At 42.3% G+C, this 24,140-nt stretch overlaps 1 protein-coding gene across 1 annotated transcript in view; it reads left to right on the forward strand.

The window, feature by feature from the left end:
* The first annotated feature begins 501 nt into the window (after positions 1–501).
* LOC141117764 (vomeronasal type-2 receptor 26-like) overlaps positions 502–24,140 on the forward strand; it is a 54,109-nt gene continuing 30,470 nt past the window's right edge. The window contains exon 1 of the mRNA XM_073610786.1: positions 502–709. Within this exon, the coding sequence (XP_073466887.1) occupies positions 655–709 (55 nt within the window). The 5' untranslated portion in view covers positions 502–654. The remainder of the gene's footprint in view (positions 710–24,140) is intronic.

A 24,140-nucleotide genomic window follows, 5' to 3' on the forward strand; every position in this document is an offset into this window, starting at 1 on the left:
GGCAGGGGACAGGTGCGGCATCACACATGAGTATGTATGTTTGTTTTTTTTAGCACCCCAAATTTCTCATTTAAGAGCTGGCTATGTCAAGGAAGGGCCTTTTTATTTTTGCTACACAGTGGGGTGAATATATACAATTACTACAAGAACATTTCCATGCAAGTTTTTTTTGTTATTAAGAAAGTAATATTAATTTCATAATATGCATTGGTTCTTGCACACATTTAAGAAAAGAAAAAAAAAACCTTTTATTAAGATTAAAAATGAGACACTTTGGAAATAGAAAGTTCAGCACCTGATAGAAAACAGCTTGGGAATATAAAGCATTTATAAGCAGAGGATGCAAGCACACATTTCTACAGCTTAATCTCAGAACATGACACTATCAAAATTGCATCTCATTTGAGGCTACTTGAAAAACAGGAACAGAAACATGCAAGATGGTTCATTGCTTTATAACAGGAACTCATTTGTTTGATGCTGTCTTGTTTCTTAAAGCTTTTACTGTAATTATGATTACAACTCAAAGTCTGACATCCTACGCTGCAAAAAAAATAGGATGTGATCTTAAGATGATAAATCCCAAATTACCAATGGGCTACACACGAGAAGGAGACTTTAGTATAGGTGGAATATTGCAAATATTAATAGCAAATGTCAGAGTTCAAGATGATTTTTCTGAACGTCCCGATTTGGATGTATGTGTGGGGTAAGCATGAAAAATAACAAAATTTGTATTTTGTATATACTCTAAACCATGGGTAGGCAACCTTTACGAGGTAAAGATCTGCCCGAGCAACATGGAAGAGATCAAAGCACACTTTTTTCTTTTTTTCCAATTTTAAAAGACTAATTAGCAAGGCTCCAATAAAAAGTAAGTATGTCAGTGAGAACCTTGAAATTCACATTCATTCACAACTTTTTCTTGTTTGGAGAATAATTGATCACCCCCACAGGACTGATATAGGAGTATGTAGGGCAGTGTACAGAGGTCAGTAGGATGTTTTGCAGTGTACAGAGGTCATTAGTAGGTAGAGCAGGGTATAGAGGTCAGTAGTATTTAGGGAAGATTATAGGGGTCAGCAGACAGTGTGCAGGGGGTCAGCAAACAGTGTACAGAGGGTCAGCAGGACAGAGAATGGGTCAGCAGGGCAGAGGACAAGGTAATGTGTTCAGAGGTAGGTAGTAACACAGACCACAGAGATCAGATGTACATAAGGCACACTGCAACAGTCAGTGGTGTGTAACAAGCAGCTGCCTAATTGTATCTAGAACCCTGGCCATTAACTGTTTCCTCCTCTAAGGAAGCTGCCACTTTAATGCAAAATAAATGTTGATCTATGGCAGGTTAACACATCTGCATTGTAGACAGCAGCCTCATTACAGCCTGCTGCCTCCTTGCTGCCCTTTCTCTGATATCCAGCTTTCAGCTACCTGTATTGCAGCATGAGTCCTACAAGGCTCCCTGAAACACAAACACAACTTATGGTTTTACAGTGCTGGCTGGGCAGGGACTCCTGTGGCTCACTAATTGATTTTCTCATTCTCATCCAGCCTTGCTACTTATTCAGAACTTCCCGTGGCTCAGCATTACATATTGTACTGTATATTGCTGCTCTGATCTAAGAGGTGGAAGGCAGCAGCACGTAGGGGTCATGATTCAACTGTCAGATGGCTGCGACAGGTAGATCATGATCAACGGGTTGTTGACCCCTGCTTTAAACAAATGATTAATGCAATATTGCATCCCACTACTGAACAAAAATGTTTTCTAAAGGGTCATTCCACCTTCATATACCTTTTTGGTTAAATTGATATTTTTACTCTGTTATGCTTCTAGAATGCACTATAGAATGCTGTACTTTTTACATCTATGCAACACTTGGTCAAAATGTCTGTAAAGCAAACTTGTCCTGATATAAATATGGGTATTCAATTGCTGACTTCCCTCTGAAAAATCCTAGTTACTCCAAAAATGCTAGTGACTTGGCAGCCATCCTGATCCACTAGTTTCAATAATTTCTAAATGCAGTTAGGCCAGTCAGCTGTAGCATCCATGTTTCTCCCAAAGATGAACAAGAAGACAGACCTTCTGTTACTTTTATCCCATTATGTCCAAATGCTGCCTGACAGTGTGCAAGCCAGAGCAGTTAAAGCTGAGTTCCAGGCAGGTATAAAACATTCAGTTGCAGGACTGTAATCATTCATTTCATAATTAAAGTCTGTGGCAGATCTTAAAGCCTGGTACACACAATCTGATTTTTAGAGGAATAATCGTCCGTTTTTTGTTGCATGCTAGTCCCATATATTGCTCTTATGATTTTTTCAGATGAAAACTGTACTAATTAAATGAAAATTGGATGTTATGTTTACATGCAATAAAAATTTTATAGCATGCATCTTCAGGTTTTTGTCATCCGAAAAGTCGGAATCAGTTGTCAAAGCACTATATTAACGATCAGAAAATCGGCCATTGTTCGTTGAACGAAATTTTACTTTCTCATTGTGTGTACAGGCCTTATGGGTTGTATACTGTGGCAGTTTTTGGGGAAGCAACACACTGCAGTTAATAATTTCAATTGCTAACCACCTAGTTGTCTTTTGCAGAACTAATTGACAGAAGTGAATGAATTGTGTGAAAGAGAGAGGAATAAGCGCTGTGTTCAGAATGAACTTTGAGCTTATCCCTACTACTAATACAAGTTTAGACCTACCTTTAGCTATTTAGCAGTTTGTCTGAATACCAAACTTTCTACTTGATCAGCAGGAGCCGAGCGTCATGTACAGTAGCAGTACAAATACTTCCACTTCATCTGACATCTACCTTGATGTCATTGTTTGATAGGGAAGCAGCGGGTGCTGGAATCCTCCACATCTTTAGTAACCAGTTATGTCACCTGGATCAGTTCAAGATTCTGCACTGTTCCCCCTGGCAACACAACTCCTCATGTTGAGGGAATGTGGTATGATATGGTTCAGGGGGAGACACACACTCGCCCCACACCCCCCTTTCCTGACCTGCCAGACTGCATTCTTGAATAAGGGCATAGTATAGATATTTGAGGGGACCCCATTTTTCTTTTGTTTTTTGCATGCATGTTGACTTGGCATTTGTTGATGCATGTTTTTGAAAGACTCCTTTTGAACCAACCTGAATGGCAAACTGCAAGTTGATGCACCCAAAGGCAGCATTCAAAGCTTTTTTTCAGTGTGGATGTAGTGTATTGGTGGAAAGTAAGAGCACCCCTGCTAAATGATTACTTCACATTTCTTTTGAACCATCTGGCTACCCTGTCCAAATCTATGTCATATCAAGACACCTTTTTCTAAACAGAGGTCATCTGTGACACCACTGATTACCAGTTTAAAGGACAACTTACCTCCACCACCCTTAGTACAGCCCAGCCATTACATACTTTCAATACTGAAGCAGTCATGTTAGTTTTGATGTTCTGCCTAGCTCAGCACAGCTTACTAAAAAGAAAAAAATCTGGCCAGCAACTCTTCACACTGCTCATGTGGGCCATTGCCCCATTCATCCTTATGAGATGGCCATACTAAAGGTAGGTTCTAGCAGTCCCAAGGCATACAGACATTCTATAGGAATGCAGTCCTGAGGCATACAGACATTCTATAGGAATGAACTGGGCTGCATCAATGTTATTATGGCCTTTACATCAGTGGTCAATGTTAAATCCCCTGTTATGTTGCTGGTTACTGCAGTTCTTTCCTTAAATTGGTGCTTGGTGAAGAGGGGCTACTTCCATTGGTATTTGGAGGCAAAAGGATCCCTATCAATAATGTTAATGGGGAAGGGCCAATTGCAAAGCAGTTTATTGATCACATATAACAGCAACATTTCAGAGAATCTAAGAGGACTTCATCAGGCATTAGTTCTCTTAGTGGCTTTGAAATGTTGGTGTAATATGTAAATAAAAATGCCTTGACTCTGTCATCAACATAGCCAGCATAGCCAGAGGCAGGCAAACTTCTTCAATTTGCCTGACATATGATGACTCTATTTTTGTCATTACAGCACCCCTTGGATGGTTGATCATATAGCTTTATGGAGTCCACCTAAGTCCCTACTTTGAGGTAGAGAAGGACCACCCCATTGATAGTGTTTAGTGGTTACTTACATGAAGTAGGAGCTGTAAAGCAGACACAAGTATCTACACCACTAGTTTTTATGCTAGTGCCTGAGTGCTGGGTACCCCTTGAGCACATGACTTGCTGAGGGGGCACTCAGAGAAGAGGATGAGTAAAGAGTGCCAGCGGGGGACCAAAAAAGAGGAGGTAAGGGACTGCTCTGTACAATATCCCAATATCCCTGGTAAGCACAACATCTTTTATTTTAGGAAAGTGGAATGGAGACCAGTGGCAGCTGGTGTTTTTTTTGGGGGGGCAGCAAATAACCCCCACCAGCTCTAGGTAGGCAGGTCGGTCGGCAGTTAGGTCACCCGCACCACCCCTCCCCAGGTTGGTCGGTCATCCAGCTCGGCACTTACCCCAACTAGGTTTGAGGGCAGATGGCAGGCAGCGGCTCCTGTGTTGGCGGGCGGTGGACAGTGGCTCCTGTATAATCTCCTCTTCTGCATCATGACGGCTTCTGCCATGCGTCTCCTCCCTCCTCCTCCTAGGTGTCCAATCAGATCGTCTGTCCTTTCAGCCAATCGGGGGATGGGTTTCACGACCTGCTTCCTGATTGGCCGGGTGGAGAATCAGTGTGGCAATAGTGAATATTCATTCGCTATTGTCACACAACTGGGTGGGCTCAGAGCACAGGTGCTCTGCGCCCCAAGTCCACCCCTTTTTGAAGCCTGTTAGAGCCTCTGGCTCAAATCATGGGCTTTATAAAAACCCTAATTGTGATCCATGGTCCGGCACCCTGTATGTAGATCAGGGGGTCAGACGCATGGATGCGGGGGCCGTGCCCGTTTCCCCCCTTAATGGACGGGCTGCCACTGATGGAGACTTTAATATCACTTTAAGATTCAAAGCTGTGTGAGAGAATTGCTGAATTGCTGGAGGGTTCTCAGCTATTTGTCTTGTGACCTGAGTACCCGATCCTCTCATTGATACCTCTTGCTAACTCAGTTTGCTTATGAACTTGCATCTGCTCTGCCTACCTGTTGACCTGCCTAAAGATTGTCCCCATCTACTACCTGCTCCAGTGTGATCTCTGTGACCTAGATTATGGCCCTGCTTGTTGATCTGCCACATGTCAGTTTCCGCTTACTGCTGACTCTAACATGTCCTCAGCTACTACCTTGCACCTGTATTGCTTCCAGCTGCTGACTTTAGCTTTAGCAGTTTCAACTTCAAGTTCATCTGAGGTGTTCTGATCCTAATTGTTCTGATGCTCTGTGGGGCACTCCATGAATAAATCTTCCATTTAGGCATTCAGAGACTGCATCTAGGTGCATCTAACTGTCTCATATAAAAAATGGTATTTGAATCCAAAACTATTCAAAGCATAATTCCACCAAAAGTGATATTTCAGGTATAGGAGGATTCTGGTGGGTTAAATAATCCATGTGCTTGAATGTGGTTTCCTGGTAATGGCCATAAAGGATGGGAAAAGCTTGGACTTCAGGTATAGAATATATAGACTCTTAAGCCTAGTACACATGATCAGATTATTCGCCAACAAAACCGTTGAATTTTGTCCGAAGGGTGTTGGCCCAAACTTGCCTTGCATACACACGACCACACAAATGTTGGCCAACAATTACGAACCTAGTGACGTACTAGACGTACTACGAGCCAATAAAAAGGAAGTTCACTAGTCATGCGCCACCCTTTGGGCTCCTTCTGCTAATTTTGTGCTAGTAGAAGTTTGGTGAGTGTCGATTTGTGCTTTTCAGCCTCGTGCTTGTCAGTTTGTTTCTGAACGGCCGTTCGTCTTCTAGCCATATAGCTTTCTCGTCAGAGACATCATGGTATCGTTGGGCTTGGAGTTATTGCTTTGACCCAAGTCCAGTCCAGGAACAGGGGGAGGAGGAGTTCTTGGACCAATAATTGGTTGCTTAATTGTGACCAATTCTGTCATATGCCTTTGCTGCGGGAGCTCCAGGAGAATAATCCTGATGATTTCAGGAATTATCTCCAGATGACGGACCCCTGCTTTCACTGTCTATTGGCTTTGCTTACCCCCTATATTAGTAAGCAGGACACATACATGTAGCAAGCCATCACTCCTGAACAAAGGCTCATCGCCACCTTGCGGTACTTGGCGATGGGGAGAAGTCTGGAGGACATCAAGTTTATCACTGGGATCTCCCCCAAGGCTCTGGGAATCATTATTCCATAGACCTGTTCTGCCATCATACAAGTCCCGCAGAAGGACTATATTCGGGTAAGTATTAGCCTTTAACATCACATTCTATGTATTTAATGTTTGCTAATGTATTGTATTAATTTCTTCATTCCATATTTATCATTATTGTAATATGCTGTGAATGTCCTCATGCATGCTGTAAACTTTTAACGCTCCTTTTTTGTCCTTCATGCATATTTGCCTTCACTAACCTCCCCAGCATGCTATCCTGGGCCCATACACACCTAGCCTAGTAACTTAACAATGTATTTTGTCAGCTACATGTTTGTGCTTACTCTAAACACCCCCTAAAATGTGTACAAATGTTATTGTTGTCCTCAAATTCAGGCAGAGACCATTTTTTGGGGGGGTCCAAACTCATTTGGAACCCCCCAAATGCTAAGTCAACCGATACCAATACTCTGCTGACTTTGCCAATCCCATACACACTATACCTCTTTTGTGGTCATATTTATTGATAAATTCACCAAAGCATGTAGTGCAAGGGCCTGCCTGAATACTTTTAAATGGTACTGCTGCAACTTTTTGTCTCCTATTATCTTGATAGGTAATTTATGAATGTAAAAATGTGCTTTTGGACAGTGTGTATCCATATTTTTAAATTATGACACTTCTTACCTGTCCACTGGGCTGCCAATAGTGTAAGTAAGGAGGGGCTGGCCAAAGTAACACAAATTTTTTATGCATTCAGCTCTCATGGAAGTGGAGAGGGTTACCTGTCCAAAACATCTACCCATCCCCCCACCATAACATTTTTAGAATGGGCCACCAGAGGGGGTGAGGAATCTGATAAGTTGACCTTATACTTTTGTCTTTAAATACTAATTTCAATAAATATTATACTCATGTTGGCCAAGAATTTTTGTGTCTAATCTGCTTGCAATGTTATGTGCAAAAGTATAGTACCTGACCGCGAGAATGTGTTTCCAGCATGATCCCATCGTGCTGGTTCTCTGCGACAGGGTACTGTGCATCTCGTGCTGGCTCGCTCATCGGGAAAGGAAAACTGTTTTTTCTTTCACAATAAGCGACAGGCAGTGCTGACAGCTGTCTGGTATGAATCATGAGGGGGAACGCCGCGCCAAATTTTAAATAAAAAACTGGCATGGGTTCCCCCCAGGGGCATACCAGGCCCTTAGGTCTGGTATGGATTTTAAGGGGAACCCCCTACGCTGAAAAAACGGCGTGGGGGTCCCCCCAAAATCCATACCAGACCCTTCACCGAGCACGCAGCCTGGCGGCCCCCCACCCCTGAGCACCTTGTCCCCATGTTGATGAGGACAAGGGCCTCTTCCCAACAACCCTGGCTGTTGATTGTCGGGGTCTGTGGGGGGAGGGCTTATCAGAATCTGGGAGCCCCCTTTAATAAGGGGGCCCCCAGATCCCAGCCCCCCACCCTATGTGAATGAGTATGGGGTACATCGTACCCCTACCCATTCACCTGGGGGAAAAAGTGTCAATAAAAAAACACACTACACAGGTTTTTAAAGTAATTTATTAGGCAGCTCCGGGGGTCTTCTTCCGACTTGGGGGGTCTTCTTCCGACATCTCCGCTCTCTCTGGCCTCTTCTCCCAGTGTCCAGTTCTTCTCCCGCTCTCCGGATCTTCTGCCGGGCTCCTCCGCTATCTTCTGCTCTTTTGCCGCTCTTTTGCTAGCGGTGGCCCGGTCTTCTCTGCCGTCTTGTTCCTTCTTCTCTTCCTCCGATGTTGACACGACGCTCTCTCCCACTGTAATGCTGTGTGAGCGGTGCGCGATGACTTATATAGGCATGGGGCGTGGTCACCAGGTGATGTCACCCGGTGACTCCGCCCCCTTATGATGTCACAGTCCCAGGGTATGATGGGACTGTGATGTCATAAGGGGCGGGTCACCGGGTGACATCACACAATGAAGGGTGGGGGGCCGGGATCTGGGGGCCTCCTTATTAAAGGGGGCTCCCGGATTCCGATAAGACCTCCGCCCACAGACCCCGACAACCAATGGCCAGGATTGTCGGGAAGAGGCCCTTGTCCTCATCAACATGGGGACAAGGTGCTTTGGGGTGGGGGGCTGCAGGGCACCCACCTGCCCCAAAGCGCCCACCCCCCATGTTGAGGGCATGCGGCCTGGTACGGTTCAGGAGGTGGGGGGCCACTCGCTCATCCCCACCCCCTTTCCTGACCGGCCGGGCTGCATGCTCGGATAAGGGCGCTGGCTCCCGTGACGGGGCTCACAGGTGTCAAATCTCACTGATAACAGCGGCAAGATTGACACAATATCGCAGTCACCTAATGTACTTTTATTTTTTCTTGTTTGACTCCAGTTTCCTTCAAACCCACAGGAATGGCAGACTGTGGCTTCCCAATTCCACCATCAATGGGATTTTCCAAACTGTGGTGGTGCTATTGATGGGAATCATGTGCAGATTGTCTCACCGTCCAACTCGGGCTCTTATCATTTTAATTATAAGGGCTTTTGTAGTATAGTGATGTTAGCGGTGGTGTTGGTCAATTATGAATTTCTCTACCAGGACGTTGGGTAGAACGGCCGCAACTTAGATGGAGGAGTGATAGCCCAGACAGAATTCTACCGTTTTGTACAAAATGGCACCTTGCATTTGCCACCTCCTGAAGAGAATGTGGAGGGTCTCAACTTTGTGTTTGTTGCGGATGAGGCCTTTGCTCTGGGGGAACATCTCAGGAGGCCATTTCCCATGAGGAACCTGACCCCAGAGCAGAGGATTTTCAACTATCGGCAGTCTCGTGCCCAAAGAGTTGTCGAGAATGTGTTTGGAATCACGTTGAGTCAGTTCAGACTTTTTCTTACTGCGATAAACCTGTCAGAATACAAACCTAATCATGTGGTCTTGTGCTGCTGCATTCTGCACAATTATTTAAGGAGGAATGCAGGCAGCTATCTTGCCTCATTTTCGAGTGAGGTGGACATTGCTGTGTCCGGCCCAGCTGAATCAACAGTGCTGATGGCTATGAAAAGTGTCCATGCTGGGTTGCCCTCCCAAACTGCCAGAGAAGTCTGCCAAAAGTAACTGGAGTACTTTTGTGGGTAAAGGGGCAGTGGCTTTACAGCAAAATTTGGCTAATGTATAATAGAAATTTGTTTTTATACTAAACTCATATTTCATTTGAATTACTGTTTGTGTTTCTTATCTGTCTCCTAAGTTTTCAAATGGGCTTTTAAATTTGGCCATTTTATTCAATAGTGCCAATGTAACTTATTTGCTCCATGAAGTGACAATCTCTTCTTTAGCTAACTATTATGTTGTGCTGTGGGTCTGCAACACACACACAGTGTTATTGTTGTTAATGTATTTAATGCATTAATGATAAAAATATTCAACCTTTTCAACTCCTTGAATTAATTGCTTGGAGTCCCTAAAATTGCCTGAGTTTGGCACATTTTACAGCATATTGTCACTGTAACTACACCAACTTAACAAATACATTGGTATTGAACATTGACATAAGAAGCTACACATTGTTTAGTATAAAACATTTTGCTCCAAGAACACAGGTGCGTTATAAAAAGTTTTTGAACAAACCAAGATCTTGGTGTATAACATGTATGTTTGACATTATTTTGCCTTTTTTTGGGGGCTAAACAGGCATGTTTAAAAACATAAAATACACATCCCCAACTCAGGAACTTAAAAAAGTTCAAGTTTGCTAAAGTGAAGGCAATATGAGACATTAGTATCACAAAACTGTGTTGATGTTTCCTTACTCAGATGGGGTGATCTAACCCCTCTAAAAGCCCAAATTTGAAGCCACGTACATGTAGAGGCATAACTGTTAAATGTCCCTTATGATCCCCTGCCGAAAATGTGTGTAGGGGCAAACAGGACATTTCCTCAATCCATTTTGCACTACAAGTGCACTTTCAAGTGCACTTGCATTGCACTTGTAGTGCAAAGTGGATTTGCCTTTTTGAAATAACCCCCAGTGTGTCAACATGTGCTAGCTCCCATCATGGTGGATCAATGGACGTGTTTTGGGGGTGCAACACCTTCCTCGCACCTATTTTAGTTTGGAGGAAGGAGTTGCACCCACAAAACGCGTACATTGATATCCTGTGATGGGGCATAGCACATGTTGACAAAAATAAAACTTTTCTTTTTTAGATTTTCACTAATATATCAATAATGTTGATAACTCTGTTTTGTACATTATGGATGTTTTCTTTCATTTTCTCCAATTCACGATTGCAAACCATGAGCTCACTGATAAGAATTTGTGCACTTGCACTGCTGAAGTGATTTGGGTCTTCAACAACATCCACATCACCTAAAAAAAAAAAAACACACCATGTATTAGAAATATGCAGGCATCCATATATTACTTGAAGCTGTGGTCTCAGATAGGGACGAGCTTCGAGTTTGAGTCAAACCCACGTTCGACCCAAACATCGCATGTTTGACCGTTCGTCAAATTTCGAACGTCATGGGCTGTTCGCGCCAAATTCGAGTGACGCGTCATGGCCCATAATTCACTGCAGCATCGCAGTGCATTGCTGGCTGATGATTGGCCAAGCATGCACTATGACCCGCATGCTTGGCCAATCACAGCACCGTCTGTACAGAGAGCCGTAATTGGCCAAAGCCAGGGTGGCTTTGGCCAATTATGGCTCAGGGGGTTTAGTACACGCCCCACACTATATAAGGTATATATATTGTGTAGTGTGTTGCGGCGGCGACGGAGAGATAGACAGAGAGACAGTGTCATTTGATTTAAGTTAGATAGAGTAGGCAGGTGAGTCAGTTAGCTGCACTTACAGTGTATTATGTATATATATGCATCCTAGGTGTTGTATATATATATATATATATATATATATATATATATATATGTACTGTATTCATTTTAGCTAGATGCATTCCTGTTATTCTCTTCCTACTGACAGGCAGGCAGGTGTTTTTACAGTATTTACAGCTACCTGTAGAAAATTGCTGGTGTTCTTCTGATCCTATTAGTCCTATTAGCTACAGTATTTACAGTTAGTGTAGTGCGTCCTCTGCACAGTGTGCACCTAAAGCTACCTGAAGAAAATTGGTGGTGTTCTTCTGAACCTATTAGTACCGCAGGCAGCTGCAGTATTTACAGTTAGTGTAGTGCGTCCTCTGCACACTGTGCACCTAAAGCTACCTGAAGAAAATTGGTGGTGTTCTTCTGATCCTATTAGTACCGCGGGAAGCTGCTGTATTTACAGTTAGTGTAGTGCATCCTCTGCACAGTGTGCACCTAAAGCTACCCGAAGACAATTGCTGTTGTTTTGATCCTATTAGTACCACAGGCAAGCAGCTGCAGTATTTACAGTTAGTGTAGTGCGTCCTCTGCACAGTGTGCACCTAAAGCTACCTGAAGACAATTGCTGTTATTCTGATCCTATTAATACCACAGGCAGGCAGTTACAGTATTTACAGTTAGTGTACTGTGTCCTCTGCACAGTGTGCAGAGGACACAGTACACTAACTGTAAATACTGTAACTGTGTCCTCTGCACAGTGTGCACCTAAAGCTACCTGAAGACAATTGCTGTTGTTCTGATCCTATTAATACCACAGGCAGGCAGCTACAGTATTTACAGTTAGTGTAGTGTCCTCTGTACAGTGTGCACCTAAAGCTACCTGAAGACAATTGCTGTTGTTCTGCTCTTATTAATACCACAGGCAGGGAGCAACAGTATTTACAGTCAGTGTACTGTGTCCTCTGCACAGTGTGCACCTAAAGCTACCTGAAGAAAATTGGTACAGTGAGCAAGACCTAAGTGTGAATACATTGATCCATATACCAAAGGTGAATGCACATTTCAAAAAGCACTTGAACATCGTTTCACAGTTGTAACCATGTTGCAAGATATAAAAGGAATCAAAACGTTACATTGAGATCATAGCTTCAGCAAATTTGCAGCAATAAAAAATACAGCAATCAAATCAAAAATAGTAGGTACATTGTATTGGTTATTTATTGGTCGATCAATAGAGTTGTCGCACAGCATGCTCAACGCATCACTCATCAGGAGCAAGCGACAACCATCCATCTATAAGTAACGTATAAGTATGTATAAGTACCACTGTATTCAAAATAGTCATAAAGTAAGAATATGGCCAAAATGAGGGCAAAGATCAAAATTTATTTGGAATTACTCACAAAATCCGATACCCCCATGGGCACTAAGTGCCAACACCAACACGCCATCCCAGAAGTGTCCACCATGGGAGCTGCGGGGACCACATCAATGCACACTGTATTGCAGTGGTGGACCAGGAAGGGGAAACAAAGTATCCATGAAGAATTCACCGGTGGTCGATTGATCATCCGGGAAGTTCTGTGAGTAGGTATAATATATGGTAAATTTTAGTGTTTGTAATGTATACAACTATATTTACAAGGTATAAATGTTTTATAATGTATTTTATAATGTATGGAGTCCCAAACAGATTCAGACCTAGTATATCAAAAATGTATTTATTTATTTTTATATATGTCTTGGACCTGTGCATAATAAGAAGCATAGTGATTCATTTCTAAATATTGTAAATATTGTATATAATTATATCACAAAACCATGAATTTAAATGTATTATAACAATAGATGGTTACACCTATATAAAAGTAATAATAAATGGTAAACTGGTAATGGTGTGTCCACCCAATGACAACACGGTGAGGTTGGTAATACCAATGGACACTTTTGTTTTTACCCCCACACAATTCCATACACATTGCACATTAACACTTCACTTACGTATTGTTCACACATCCACATATCATCTCTCCGTTGGGTGGACACACCATTACCAGTTTACCATTTATTATTGTTTTTATATAGGTGTAACCATCCATCGTTATAATACCTTTAAATTCATGGTTTTGTGATATAATTATATACAATATTTACAAATGAATCACTATGCTTCATATTATGCATAGGTCCAAGACATATATAAAAAAAAAGAAATAAATACATTTTTGATATGCTAGGTTTGAATCTGTTTGGGACTCAATACATTATAAAACATTTATACCTTGTAAATATAGTTGTATACATTACAAACACTAAAATTTACCATATATTATACCTACTCACAGAACTTCCCAGATGATCAACCGACCACCGGTGAATTCTTCATGGATATTTTGTTTCCTTTTCCTGGTCCACCACTACAATACAGTGTGCATTGATGTGGCCCCCTCAGCTCCCATGGTGAACACTTTTAGGATGGCGTGTTGGTGTCAGCACTTAGTGCCCATGGGGGTAGCGGATTTTGTGAATAATTCCAACTAAATTTTGATCTTTGCCCTCATTTTGGCCTTATTCTTACTTTATGACTATTTTGAATACAGTGGTACTTATACATTACTTATAGATGGATGGTTGTCGCTTGCTCCTGATGAGTGATGGTTCACAAAATGCATTGAGCATGCTGTGTGACAACTCAATTGATCGACCAATAAATAACCAATACAATGTATCTACTATTTTTGATTTGATTGCTGTATTTTTTATTGCTGCAGATTTGCTGAAGCTATAACCTCGATGTAACATTTTGATTCCTTTTATATCTTTCAACATGGTTACAACTGTGAAACGATGTTCTATTAAAGTGCTTCTTGAAATGTGCATTCACCTTTGGTATATGGATCAATGTAGCCACACTTAGGTCTTGCTCACTGTACCAATCTTTGGAAACACACCTCATTTAAAGTCCCAAACTTTTTTCTTTATTTTTGGCAACGCCACAGGGATGGAGGCGCATGTCTATGTGCACCTCATACAAAGTCCCAAACCTCCTTTTGTCTAGTATGTACCCAGGGATGGAGGTGTGCCACCAAGTTGATTGCAAGTGACTAACCCCTTGATGTCTACAGTTTATAGACACTTGGGGGGCCGTTCCCACAAACTATGGGTTCCGCTTTAAAATGCCCATTTCTTTGTACTCTCCATGTTTCAACCTACAGCTATCATGTTTGAATCTCACAGTCGGCTCCTTGGTGGACACGGCATCACCCATCGGGCTGTACGTTCCTTGTCCACCTTCGGGAGCTGCGATGCGCCCCGGCTGCTCTCCCCTGTCTTCCACTTGGGGTGGGGGCAAGCATTGCCACGCCACATCGGCGCCACACCTCCCTTACCAACTGCAGCATCACTGACGTGATGTCTGCAGGCCATCACGTGGTTTTTCCATCAGCGCTCGTGGTTGTGGGGGATTCGGAACACTTGACCAGCTGTTGTTGGTCAGGTGATGACGCAATCCCCATAAGATGCTGGGAGCCACACATGCATGCTCGAAGGGGGAGTGTTTTTACCCCGTTTGCAGAGGACTGCTGGGTTGAAACTTTGTGTATCCCTCTGACCATTGTTTTCCATTCTGGACATTACAGACACCAAAGTAAACGGCTTTGGAGAGGGTGGTATTCACCATTTCCCCCTTACTTCACACACCTACACATCCCGGTGGGTTATTCCCACAAGGCTTCTTACACTCATCTCATCACTCATTTTATTCCCTGGTTCAGGTCCACTTTGTGCCCTGTAACCAGGGTCACTTTCACTTTGTTCACCCAAGTTTTTCTTTTCATTTTTCCACATTTTATTCATTTTATATTTTTATATTGTCTGTTATGTTCACCTCAATACCAACAGACACTTTTGTTTTTACCCCCACACAATTCCATACGCATTGCACATCAACACTTCACTTACGTATTGTTCACACATCCACATATCATCTCTCCGTTGGGTGGACACACCATTACCAGTTTACCATTTATTATTATTTTTTATAGTTGTAACCATCCATCGTTATAATACATTTAAATTCATGGTTTTGTGATATAATTATATACAATATTTACAAATGAATCACTATGCTTCATATTATGCATAGGTCCAAGACATATATAAAAATAAATAAATAAATACATTTTTTGATATACTAGGTTTGAATCTGTTTGGGACTCAATACATTATAAAACATTTATACCTTGTAAATATAGTTGTATACATTACAAACACTACAATTTACCATATATTATACCTACTCACAGAACTTCCCGCATGATCAGTCGAACACCGGAGAATTCTTCATGGATACTTTGTTTACCCTTCCTGGTCCACCACTGCAATCCAGTGTGCATTGATGTGGCCCCATCAGCTCCTGTGGTGGACACTTTTAGGATGGCGTGTTGGTGTCGGCACTTAGTGCCCATGGGGGTAGCGGATTTTGTGAGTAATTCCAACTAAATTTTGATCTTTGCCCTCATTTTGGCTATATTCTTACTTTATGACTATTTTGAATACAGTGGTACTTATACATACTTATACGTTACTTATATATGGATGGTTGTCGCTTGCTCCTGATGAGTGATGGTTCACGAAACGCATCAAGCATGCTGTGCGACAACTCTATTGATTGACCAATAAATAACCAATACAATGTACCTACTATTTTTGATTTGATTGCTGTATTTTTTATTGCTGCAAATTTGCTGAAGCTATGAACTCAATGTAATGTTTTGATTCCTTTTATATCTTGCAACATGGTTACAACTGTGAAACGATATTCTATTGAAGTGCTTCTTAAAATGTGCATTCACCTTTGGTATATGGATCAATGTATTCACACTTAGGTCTTGCTCACTGTACCAATCTTTGGAAACACACCTCTTTTAAAGTCACAAACTTTTTTCTTTATTTTTGGCAACGCCACAGGGATGGAGGCGCATGTCTATGTGCACCTCATACAAAGTCCCAAACCTCCTTTTGTCTGTCATGAAGAAAATTGGTGGTGTTCTTCTGATCTTATTAGTACCACAGGCAGGCAGCTGCAGTATTTACAGTTAGTGTACTGCATCCTCTGCACAGCGTGCACCTAAAGCTACCTGAAGACAATTGCTGTTGTTGTGATCCTATTAATACCACAGGCAGGCAGCTGCAGTATTTACAGTTAGTGTACAGTGTTCTCTGCACAGTGTGAACCTAAGGCTACCTGAAGACAATTGCTGGTGTTCTCATACCAATAATACTACAGGCAGGCAGTTGATTCTGCTAGCTGCAGAATCAGTATATATATACATCCCAGCTTTGTGCAGCTACATCTCACTGCAGGCCATTAGTATGTCTGGAAGGCCAACAAGGAGAGGCAGACAGTCACAAGCCAATAAAAGAGGGCAAGCAGGCTCTGTGTCTAAAAGGCAACAGTGCTGGTCGTGAAGACGGTGCATCCCTCATCAGCATGTGGCCGTGGGACACGCTTGTCCTTTTTTACGGCAGCTGACCGTGTTGAGCCGCAACATGCGGAAGACTTGGTAGAGTGGATGACCAAGCTGTCCTCTTCCTCTTCATCCTCTCTCACCAAGGCTCAGGGTACTTTGTCTAGCAAAGCAGTTGCCAACGCTGCCTCTTCTCTCGGCTCAATGGCATCAGTCTTTCCTTCCCTAGCCCCACCATGTCCTCCTGAGGAGTCCCGCGAACTGTTTGACCACAGTGTTGGGTACATGCTCCAGGAGGATGCCCAGCGTTTTGACGGCTCTGATGATGGTACCCAGCTAGAGGAAGGCAGTATTGTGAGCCCAGAGAGAGGGGGTGCCCAAGAAGGACAGCAATCTGGCAGTCATGTTCTCCCAGCTGCAGCATACAGCCAGCTTTGCTCCAGTGATGAGGAGGGAGGGGATGATGAGGTCACTGACTCCATGTGGGTGCCTGATAGGAGAGAGGAGGAAGAGGAGGAGGAGACACATCTCCAATGAGGCAGGATGCCCTCCGGGGGCCAGCTTAAGGGCAGCACACCGACTGCATCACACTGCAGAGCTCCGCATGTGCAGGGTGCTGCTGTCTCTGCGTGTTATTCCAAAAGTTCTTTGGTGTGGGCCTTTTTTGAGACGAGTGCATCAGATCCCACCGCTGCTATTTGCAACATATGTCTCAAGCGTATCTCGCTTGACCAAAACATCACCCGCTTGGGCACCACATGCTTGACTAGACATATGTCGACCTGCCATGCAGTTCATTGGCAAGCGTACCTAAGAGACCCACATCAAAGAACAAAGCAGACCTCTCCTTGCTCCTCATCAGCTGGGATCTCCAACCCCACTATACCTTCAGTCCTCTCTGAAACCTGCACTGAGAGGAATGAAGGTGTAGAATTAGGTTTCACAGCCAAGTACTTGCGGGCAATCTGCTATCAGTACACCGACGTCAGATTGTACCAGGCAAATTTCCCTGCTCCAGCTGCTGCGCCGCCGAAAGAAGTTCACTCCCAGCCATCCACATGCCCAGCATTTGAATGCTAGCTTGGCAAAATTGCTAGCACTTCAACTGCTACCTTTTCAGTTGGTAGACTCTGCCCCCTTCCGTGAGTTTGAGGAATGTGCGGTTCCTCAGTGGCAGGTTCCCAAACGCCACTTTTTCTCATGGAAGGTGATTCCGGCTCTCTACCGGCATGTGGAAGGCAATATCTTGGCCTCGCTGTACAGGGCAGTCAGCGGAAAGGTGCATATTACTGCTGACTCATGGTCCAACAGGCATGGACAGGAACGTTACCTAAGTTTCATGGCGCATTGGGTGACTCTGCTGGCAGCTGGGAAGAATGCAGGACAAGGTGCAGTAGTGTTTTAGGTTGTTCCACCACCACGCTTCCAAAATGCCACTACTGGTGATTCTGCCACACCTCTCTCCTCCACCTCCTCCTCTTCTTCTTCCTCCATGGCCTCTTCCTGTGCTGATTTGTCCTCGGAACCAGCAGTGCTCCGTAGGCGTTCAAGGGGCTACTCAAGCACGCAGGCAAAAAGATGCCATGTGGTGCTTGAGCTGGTGTTCTTGGGGGACAGAAGTTACACTGGGGCAGTGATTCTGTCAGCTCTGCAGGGGCAGGATCAGAGCTGGTTGATGCTGCGCCAGCTTAAAGCAGGCATGGTGGTTTGCAACAATGGCACCAAACTCCTCTCCGCCCTCCGACAGGGACAACTGACCCATGTGCCCTGTTTGGCTCACGTCCTTAACTTGGTGGTGCAGCGGTTCTTGGGCAGGTACCCGGGCTTACAGGATGTCCTGAGGCAGGCCAGGAAAGCTGGCTGACCTCCAAAAGGAATTTAACCTGCCAAGAACCGCCTAATCTGTGACATGCCCACCAGGTGGAACTCAACATTGGCCATACTGCAGTGGCTGCACATGCAGCAGAGGGCCATTAATGAGTACCTATGCGACTATGGCACCAGGACAGGGTCAGGGGAGCTTGTTTTTTCCCCACTCCAGTGGGCTATGATCAGGGATGCATGCACTGTCCTGTCACCATTTGAGGAGGCCAAGAGGATGGTGAGCAGTGACAGTGCATGCATCAGTGACACTGTACCACCTTGTCCACCTGTTGGAGCACATGCTGCGTGGAATAATGGACAGGCAGAACAGAGGGAGGAAGAGGAGGACTTCCTTACCTCTCAAAGCCCCCTTTATCCAGACAGTGTTCCTGATGATCCGCTGATCACACAGGAAGAGGAGGATTGTGTCAGCATGGAGGTGGAGCCTGGCACTCAGCATCAGCAGCAGTCTTCAAGGGATCATTTACAGTCCGAAGAAACCCATGGACGTGTACGTGGCTGGGAGGAGGTGGCTGCGGATCATGTTGTCCTTAGTGACCCAGAGTACTCTGGACCGAATGCCTCAGCAAACCTATGCCGCCTGGCCTCCCTGATAATGCAAAGCCTGCGGAAGGATCCTCGTATTCGTAGTATTAAGGGGAGGGATGATTACTGGCTGGCAATCCTCCTTGATCCTTACAAGGGTAAGGTTGTGGACCTTATCTTGCTGTCGCAGAGGGAGCAGAGGATGAAAAATCTTCGGGAGGCCTTTCAGAAAGGTTTGTGCAATGTGTTTCCAGAGCCTGGGAGGTTACAATTTCCTGGTCCTCCTGGAAAACGTGTTGCTGAGGCGTCGGTCAGTCACAGAAGGAGCGGTGAAGAAGGTGGCCGTCTGACCGATGCCTTCAGACAATTATTTAGTCCGCAGCCCCAAGGTCTGATCGGTTCCAGCAACCACCGCCAGCGTCTGATTCACATGGTGCAGGATTACCTAGGGGCAAGATCAGACTTGGACACCTTTCCCACTGAAAATCCTCTGGTTTACTGGGTCTTGAGGATGGATCACTGGCCAGAGCTTGCACAGTATGAAATTGAGCTACTGGCCTGTCCTGCATCCAGCATTCTTTCAGAACACACATTCAGTGCTGCTGGAGTCTTTGTAACCGATCACAGGGCGCGCCTGTCCACCAAATCGGTCGATCGGCTGACCTTCAAAAAAATGAATCAGTTTTGGAGCACCATCTACAAAGCACCTGATGCTGATGTAACCAATTGATTTTTTTTTTTAATGTGAGATCTGTTCAAGACTGCCTATGCTGATGCTGAGCTACTGGCCTGTCCTGCATCCAGCGTTCTTTCGGAACGCACATTCAGTGCTGCTGGAGCTAGACATGTGCAGGATGAAAGAATTTGTTTAGTTTAGTTTAGTTTCGATTCGTTATTTAACTAAATTCCTTTAGTTAAATTAGTTGCATTCTTTACTTTCGTTTTTGGGATTCGTTTAGTTTCGTATTTGAATTCGAAAAAATTCTACCGCATTCGAAAAAAAGTATCAAATTCGAAAAAATTCTACCGCATTCGAAAAAAAACGATCAAATTCGAAAAAATTCTACTGCACTCGAAAAAAAATTGACCGAATTTGAAAAAGTAAACTATATATAACCATTTTGCGAAATTGGAATTTCATATAGAATGAAATCAAATTCCAATAGAAAAGATTTGAACAGCATAGAAAATAAGAATAGCATGCAAAAACAATAGAACAGAATAGAAAAAAATATAATATATTCTATTCTAATCTTTTCTATCCAAATTCGAATTGTACCAAATTCCAATTTCGGAAGATGTTATATATATATATATATATATATATATATATATATATATATATATATATATATATTTCCTATTCTGTTCTATTGTTTTTTCTATTCTAGTCTTTTCTATTAGAATTCGATTTCATTCTATTTCTATATAACCATTTTTCTATATAACCAAATTCGAATTTCGTATAGAATGAATTTGCATTCAAATAGAAAAGATTAGAAAAAAAATAGAAAATAATAGAAAAACCATAGACCAGCATAGAAAAAAAGTATATATATATTTATATATATATATATATATATATATATATATATATATATATATAACACCATCTTCCGAAATTCGTATAAAATGAATTTGAATTTGAATAGAAAAGATTAGAATAGAGTAGAAAAGAATAGACTAGAAAAACAATAGAACAGAATAGAATAAAACATAATATATATATATATATATATATATATATATATATATATATATATATATATATATATATATATTTTTTTTTTTTTTTTTTTTTTTTATTCTATTCTGTTCTATTCTATTTTTTTCTATTCTAATCTTTTCTATTCAAATTCAAATTCATTCTCGAATTTCGTCTAGAATGAATTCAAATTCGAATAGAACAGTTTAGAATGGAAAAGAATAGCATAGAAAAACAATGGAACAGAATAGAAAAAAAATATTATATATGTATGTGTATATATATATATATATATATATGTGTGTATATGTATATGTGTGTATATATATATATATATATATATATATATATATATATATATATATATATATATATATATATACAGTGTATATATATATATATATATATATATATATATATATATATATATATATATATATATATATCATCTTCCGAAATTCGAATTTCATATAGACTGAAATCAAGTTTGAATAGAAAAGATTATAATGGAATAGAAAATAATAGAAACGAATAGCATGGAAAACAATAGAACAGAATAGAAAAAAATATAATATATATATAGATTGAAGTGTAGAGGAGGAGAACCACATACAGCTTTCAATCTAGTGTCAGCAAACAGGTCCTCCCACCGACCTTGTATATATAAAAATAAAGTTCAGATGTGTTCTGACTGATCTAAGGAAGGGTGCGAACAAATCAGAATAGAAAAACAATAGAACAGAATAGAATAAAATACAATATATGTTTTTCTAGTTTATTCTTTTCTATTATTTTCTTTTCTATTCTAATCTTTTCTATTCAAATTCATTCTATACGAAATTCGATCTTCAGAAGCCATGTTCCGAAATTCGAATTTCGTATAGAATGAATTTGAATAGAAAAGACTATTAAAGAATATAAAATAATAGGAAAGAAAAGCATAGAAAAACAATAAAACAGAATAAAAAAATATTATATATATGTATTCTATTGCTTTATGATTTTATATTCTATGTTATTGTATTTTTTAGAAAATCGATTTCTATTGTTTTCAAATTCGATTTAAATTTATTTTTGAATTCGATCCGAATATGTTTTCGACTTTGATTCGAATATGTTTTCGAATTCGAATATGTTTTCGAATTCGATTCGAATTTGTTTTCGAATTTGATTCAAATTTGTTCGCTTTTTTTCAGATTCCTTTAAATTCATCACTTTTGTAATTCAGAAATTCGGATGCATCCGAATTTCCGAATAATGAAAAATTCATCCGAATTTTGTTTCGGAACGAAACGAAATGCACATGTCTACTGGAGGCTTTGTAACCGATCACAGGGTGCGCCTGTCCACTGAATCGGTCGTTTGGCTGACCTTCATAAAAATGAATCAGTCTTGGATCACCAGCTACCAAGCACCTGATGTTGATGTAACCGATTGATTTTTTTTAATGTGAGATCCCTTCAAGACTGCCTATGCTGATGCTGAGTGACTATCCTGTTATGCTGAGTCACAATCCTCTTCCTCCTCAATTTTCATGCTGATAGCTTGTAAGAACATTTTTGGTTCTGGGCACCGCCACCAGTGGCCAAGGCCCAATTTTTCTGCCCCTGTTTAACAGGGGCATGTAATTACAATTTTTGATGCAATACTTTGCAGCAGGGCTCATTCCTGCACTCCAACTATAGTACCTGTGAGGGGTTGCAGTGTTGTGGCACCAGCACCAGTGCCCAAGGCCCAATTTTTCAGCCCCTGTTTAACAGGGGCATATAATTACAATTTTTGATGCAATACTTTGCAGCAGGGCTCATTCCTACACTCCTACTATAGTATCTGTGAGGGGTTGCAGTATTGTGGCACCAGTGCCTAAGGCCCAATTTTTCTGCCCCTGTTCAACAGGGACATGTAATTACAATTCTTGATCTAATATTTCACAGCAGGGCCCATTCCTGTGCCCACCAAGAGTAACTGTGAGGGCTTACAGTGTTGTGGCAACACCACCACCAAAGGCCCAATTTTTCTGCCCCTGCTCAACAGGTGCATGTAATTACAATTCTTGATCTAATATTTCACAGCAGGGCCCATTCCTGCGCCCACCAAGAGTAACTGTGAGGGCTTACAGTGTTGTGGCAACACCACCACCAAAGGCCCAATTTTTCTGCCCCTGCTCAAGAGGTGCATGTAATTACAATTCTTGATATAATATTTCACAGCAGGTCCCCTTCCAGCGCCCACCAAGAGTAACTGTGAGGACTTACAGTGTTGTGGCACCAGGAACACCACCACCAAAGGCCCAATTATTCTACCACTGTTCAACAATGGCATGTAATTACAATTCTTGATCTAATATTTCACAGCACGGCCCGCTTCTGTGCCCACCAAGAGTAACTGTGAGGGCTTACAGTGTTGTGGCAACACCAATTTTAGCAGAGTATATAGAGCAGGCCCCTACTTTCAAACATCCAACTTACAAATGACTCCTACTTGCAAACGGAAGGAGACAACAGGAAGTGAAATGAAATCTACCCCTAGGAAAGGGAAATTCTCTCCTGTAAGAGTTAATATGGGAAAAACGTGTTTCCTCTTCACTGATGCTTTATCACCAATCCTCGTTTCACTAAAAAAAAAACAAATTTTCAAAAAAAAATTCTCGTTGGGACAGAAAGTGATGTGAAATCTTCTGAAGAGGTGTACAGACAGCAAAACAAATGTTACAGGGGCAGGGCTGGTGCTAGACTATTTTGCACCCTAGGCAAGACCAGCAACTTGCGCCCCCCCCAAAAAAAAACAACAAAAAAAAAACACACTGAATGGCTTTGTGCAGTGTCATTAAATAATAGCACAACACACTCTTTGATCACAGATCCCAGTGTGTATTGTGTGACAATCTGACAGTGCACTTTCTAATTATTTCACTGTGAACACCGGGGCCTGATTGCAAGTGCGACCTTTGTGACCCTGGCTGTTAGGCCTGAATTAAGAGCATCATGGGCCTGGTGCTGAGGATTTTGGTGGGCTCTGGATCATGAAGCCCCTTGCCCTGTATGATACATTAAAATTTTCTCTACAGCCCCGCCTTAACCATCACTTGTGCCTAGGCATTCTTTCCATCACCACCCATTGCACCTGGGACCCCTTTCCTCATCATCTACTGTGCCTGCAGCCTCCCTTGCCTTACCACCCACTGCACCTACAGCCCTCTTCCCTCACCACCTACCATGCCTGTAGCCCTCCTTTATTGCAGAAATACTACAGGAGATGATCAGAGACTGCAGACATAGTACAGGAGATGGGCAGAGACTGGGGACATGGTACAGGAGATGGTCAGAGACTGCAGACATAGTATAGGAAATGGTCAGAGACTGCAGACATAGTACAGGAGATGATCAGAGACTGCAGACATGGTACAGGAGATGATCAGAGACTGCAGACATGGTACAGGAGATGATCAGAGACTGCAGACATGGTACAGGAGATGATC

Source organism: Aquarana catesbeiana, linkage group LG13 (genome assembly GCF_042186555.1).
Source record: "Aquarana catesbeiana isolate 2022-GZ linkage group LG13, ASM4218655v1, whole genome shotgun sequence".
Lineage (NCBI taxonomy): Eukaryota > Metazoa > Chordata > Amphibia > Anura > Ranidae > Aquarana > Aquarana catesbeiana.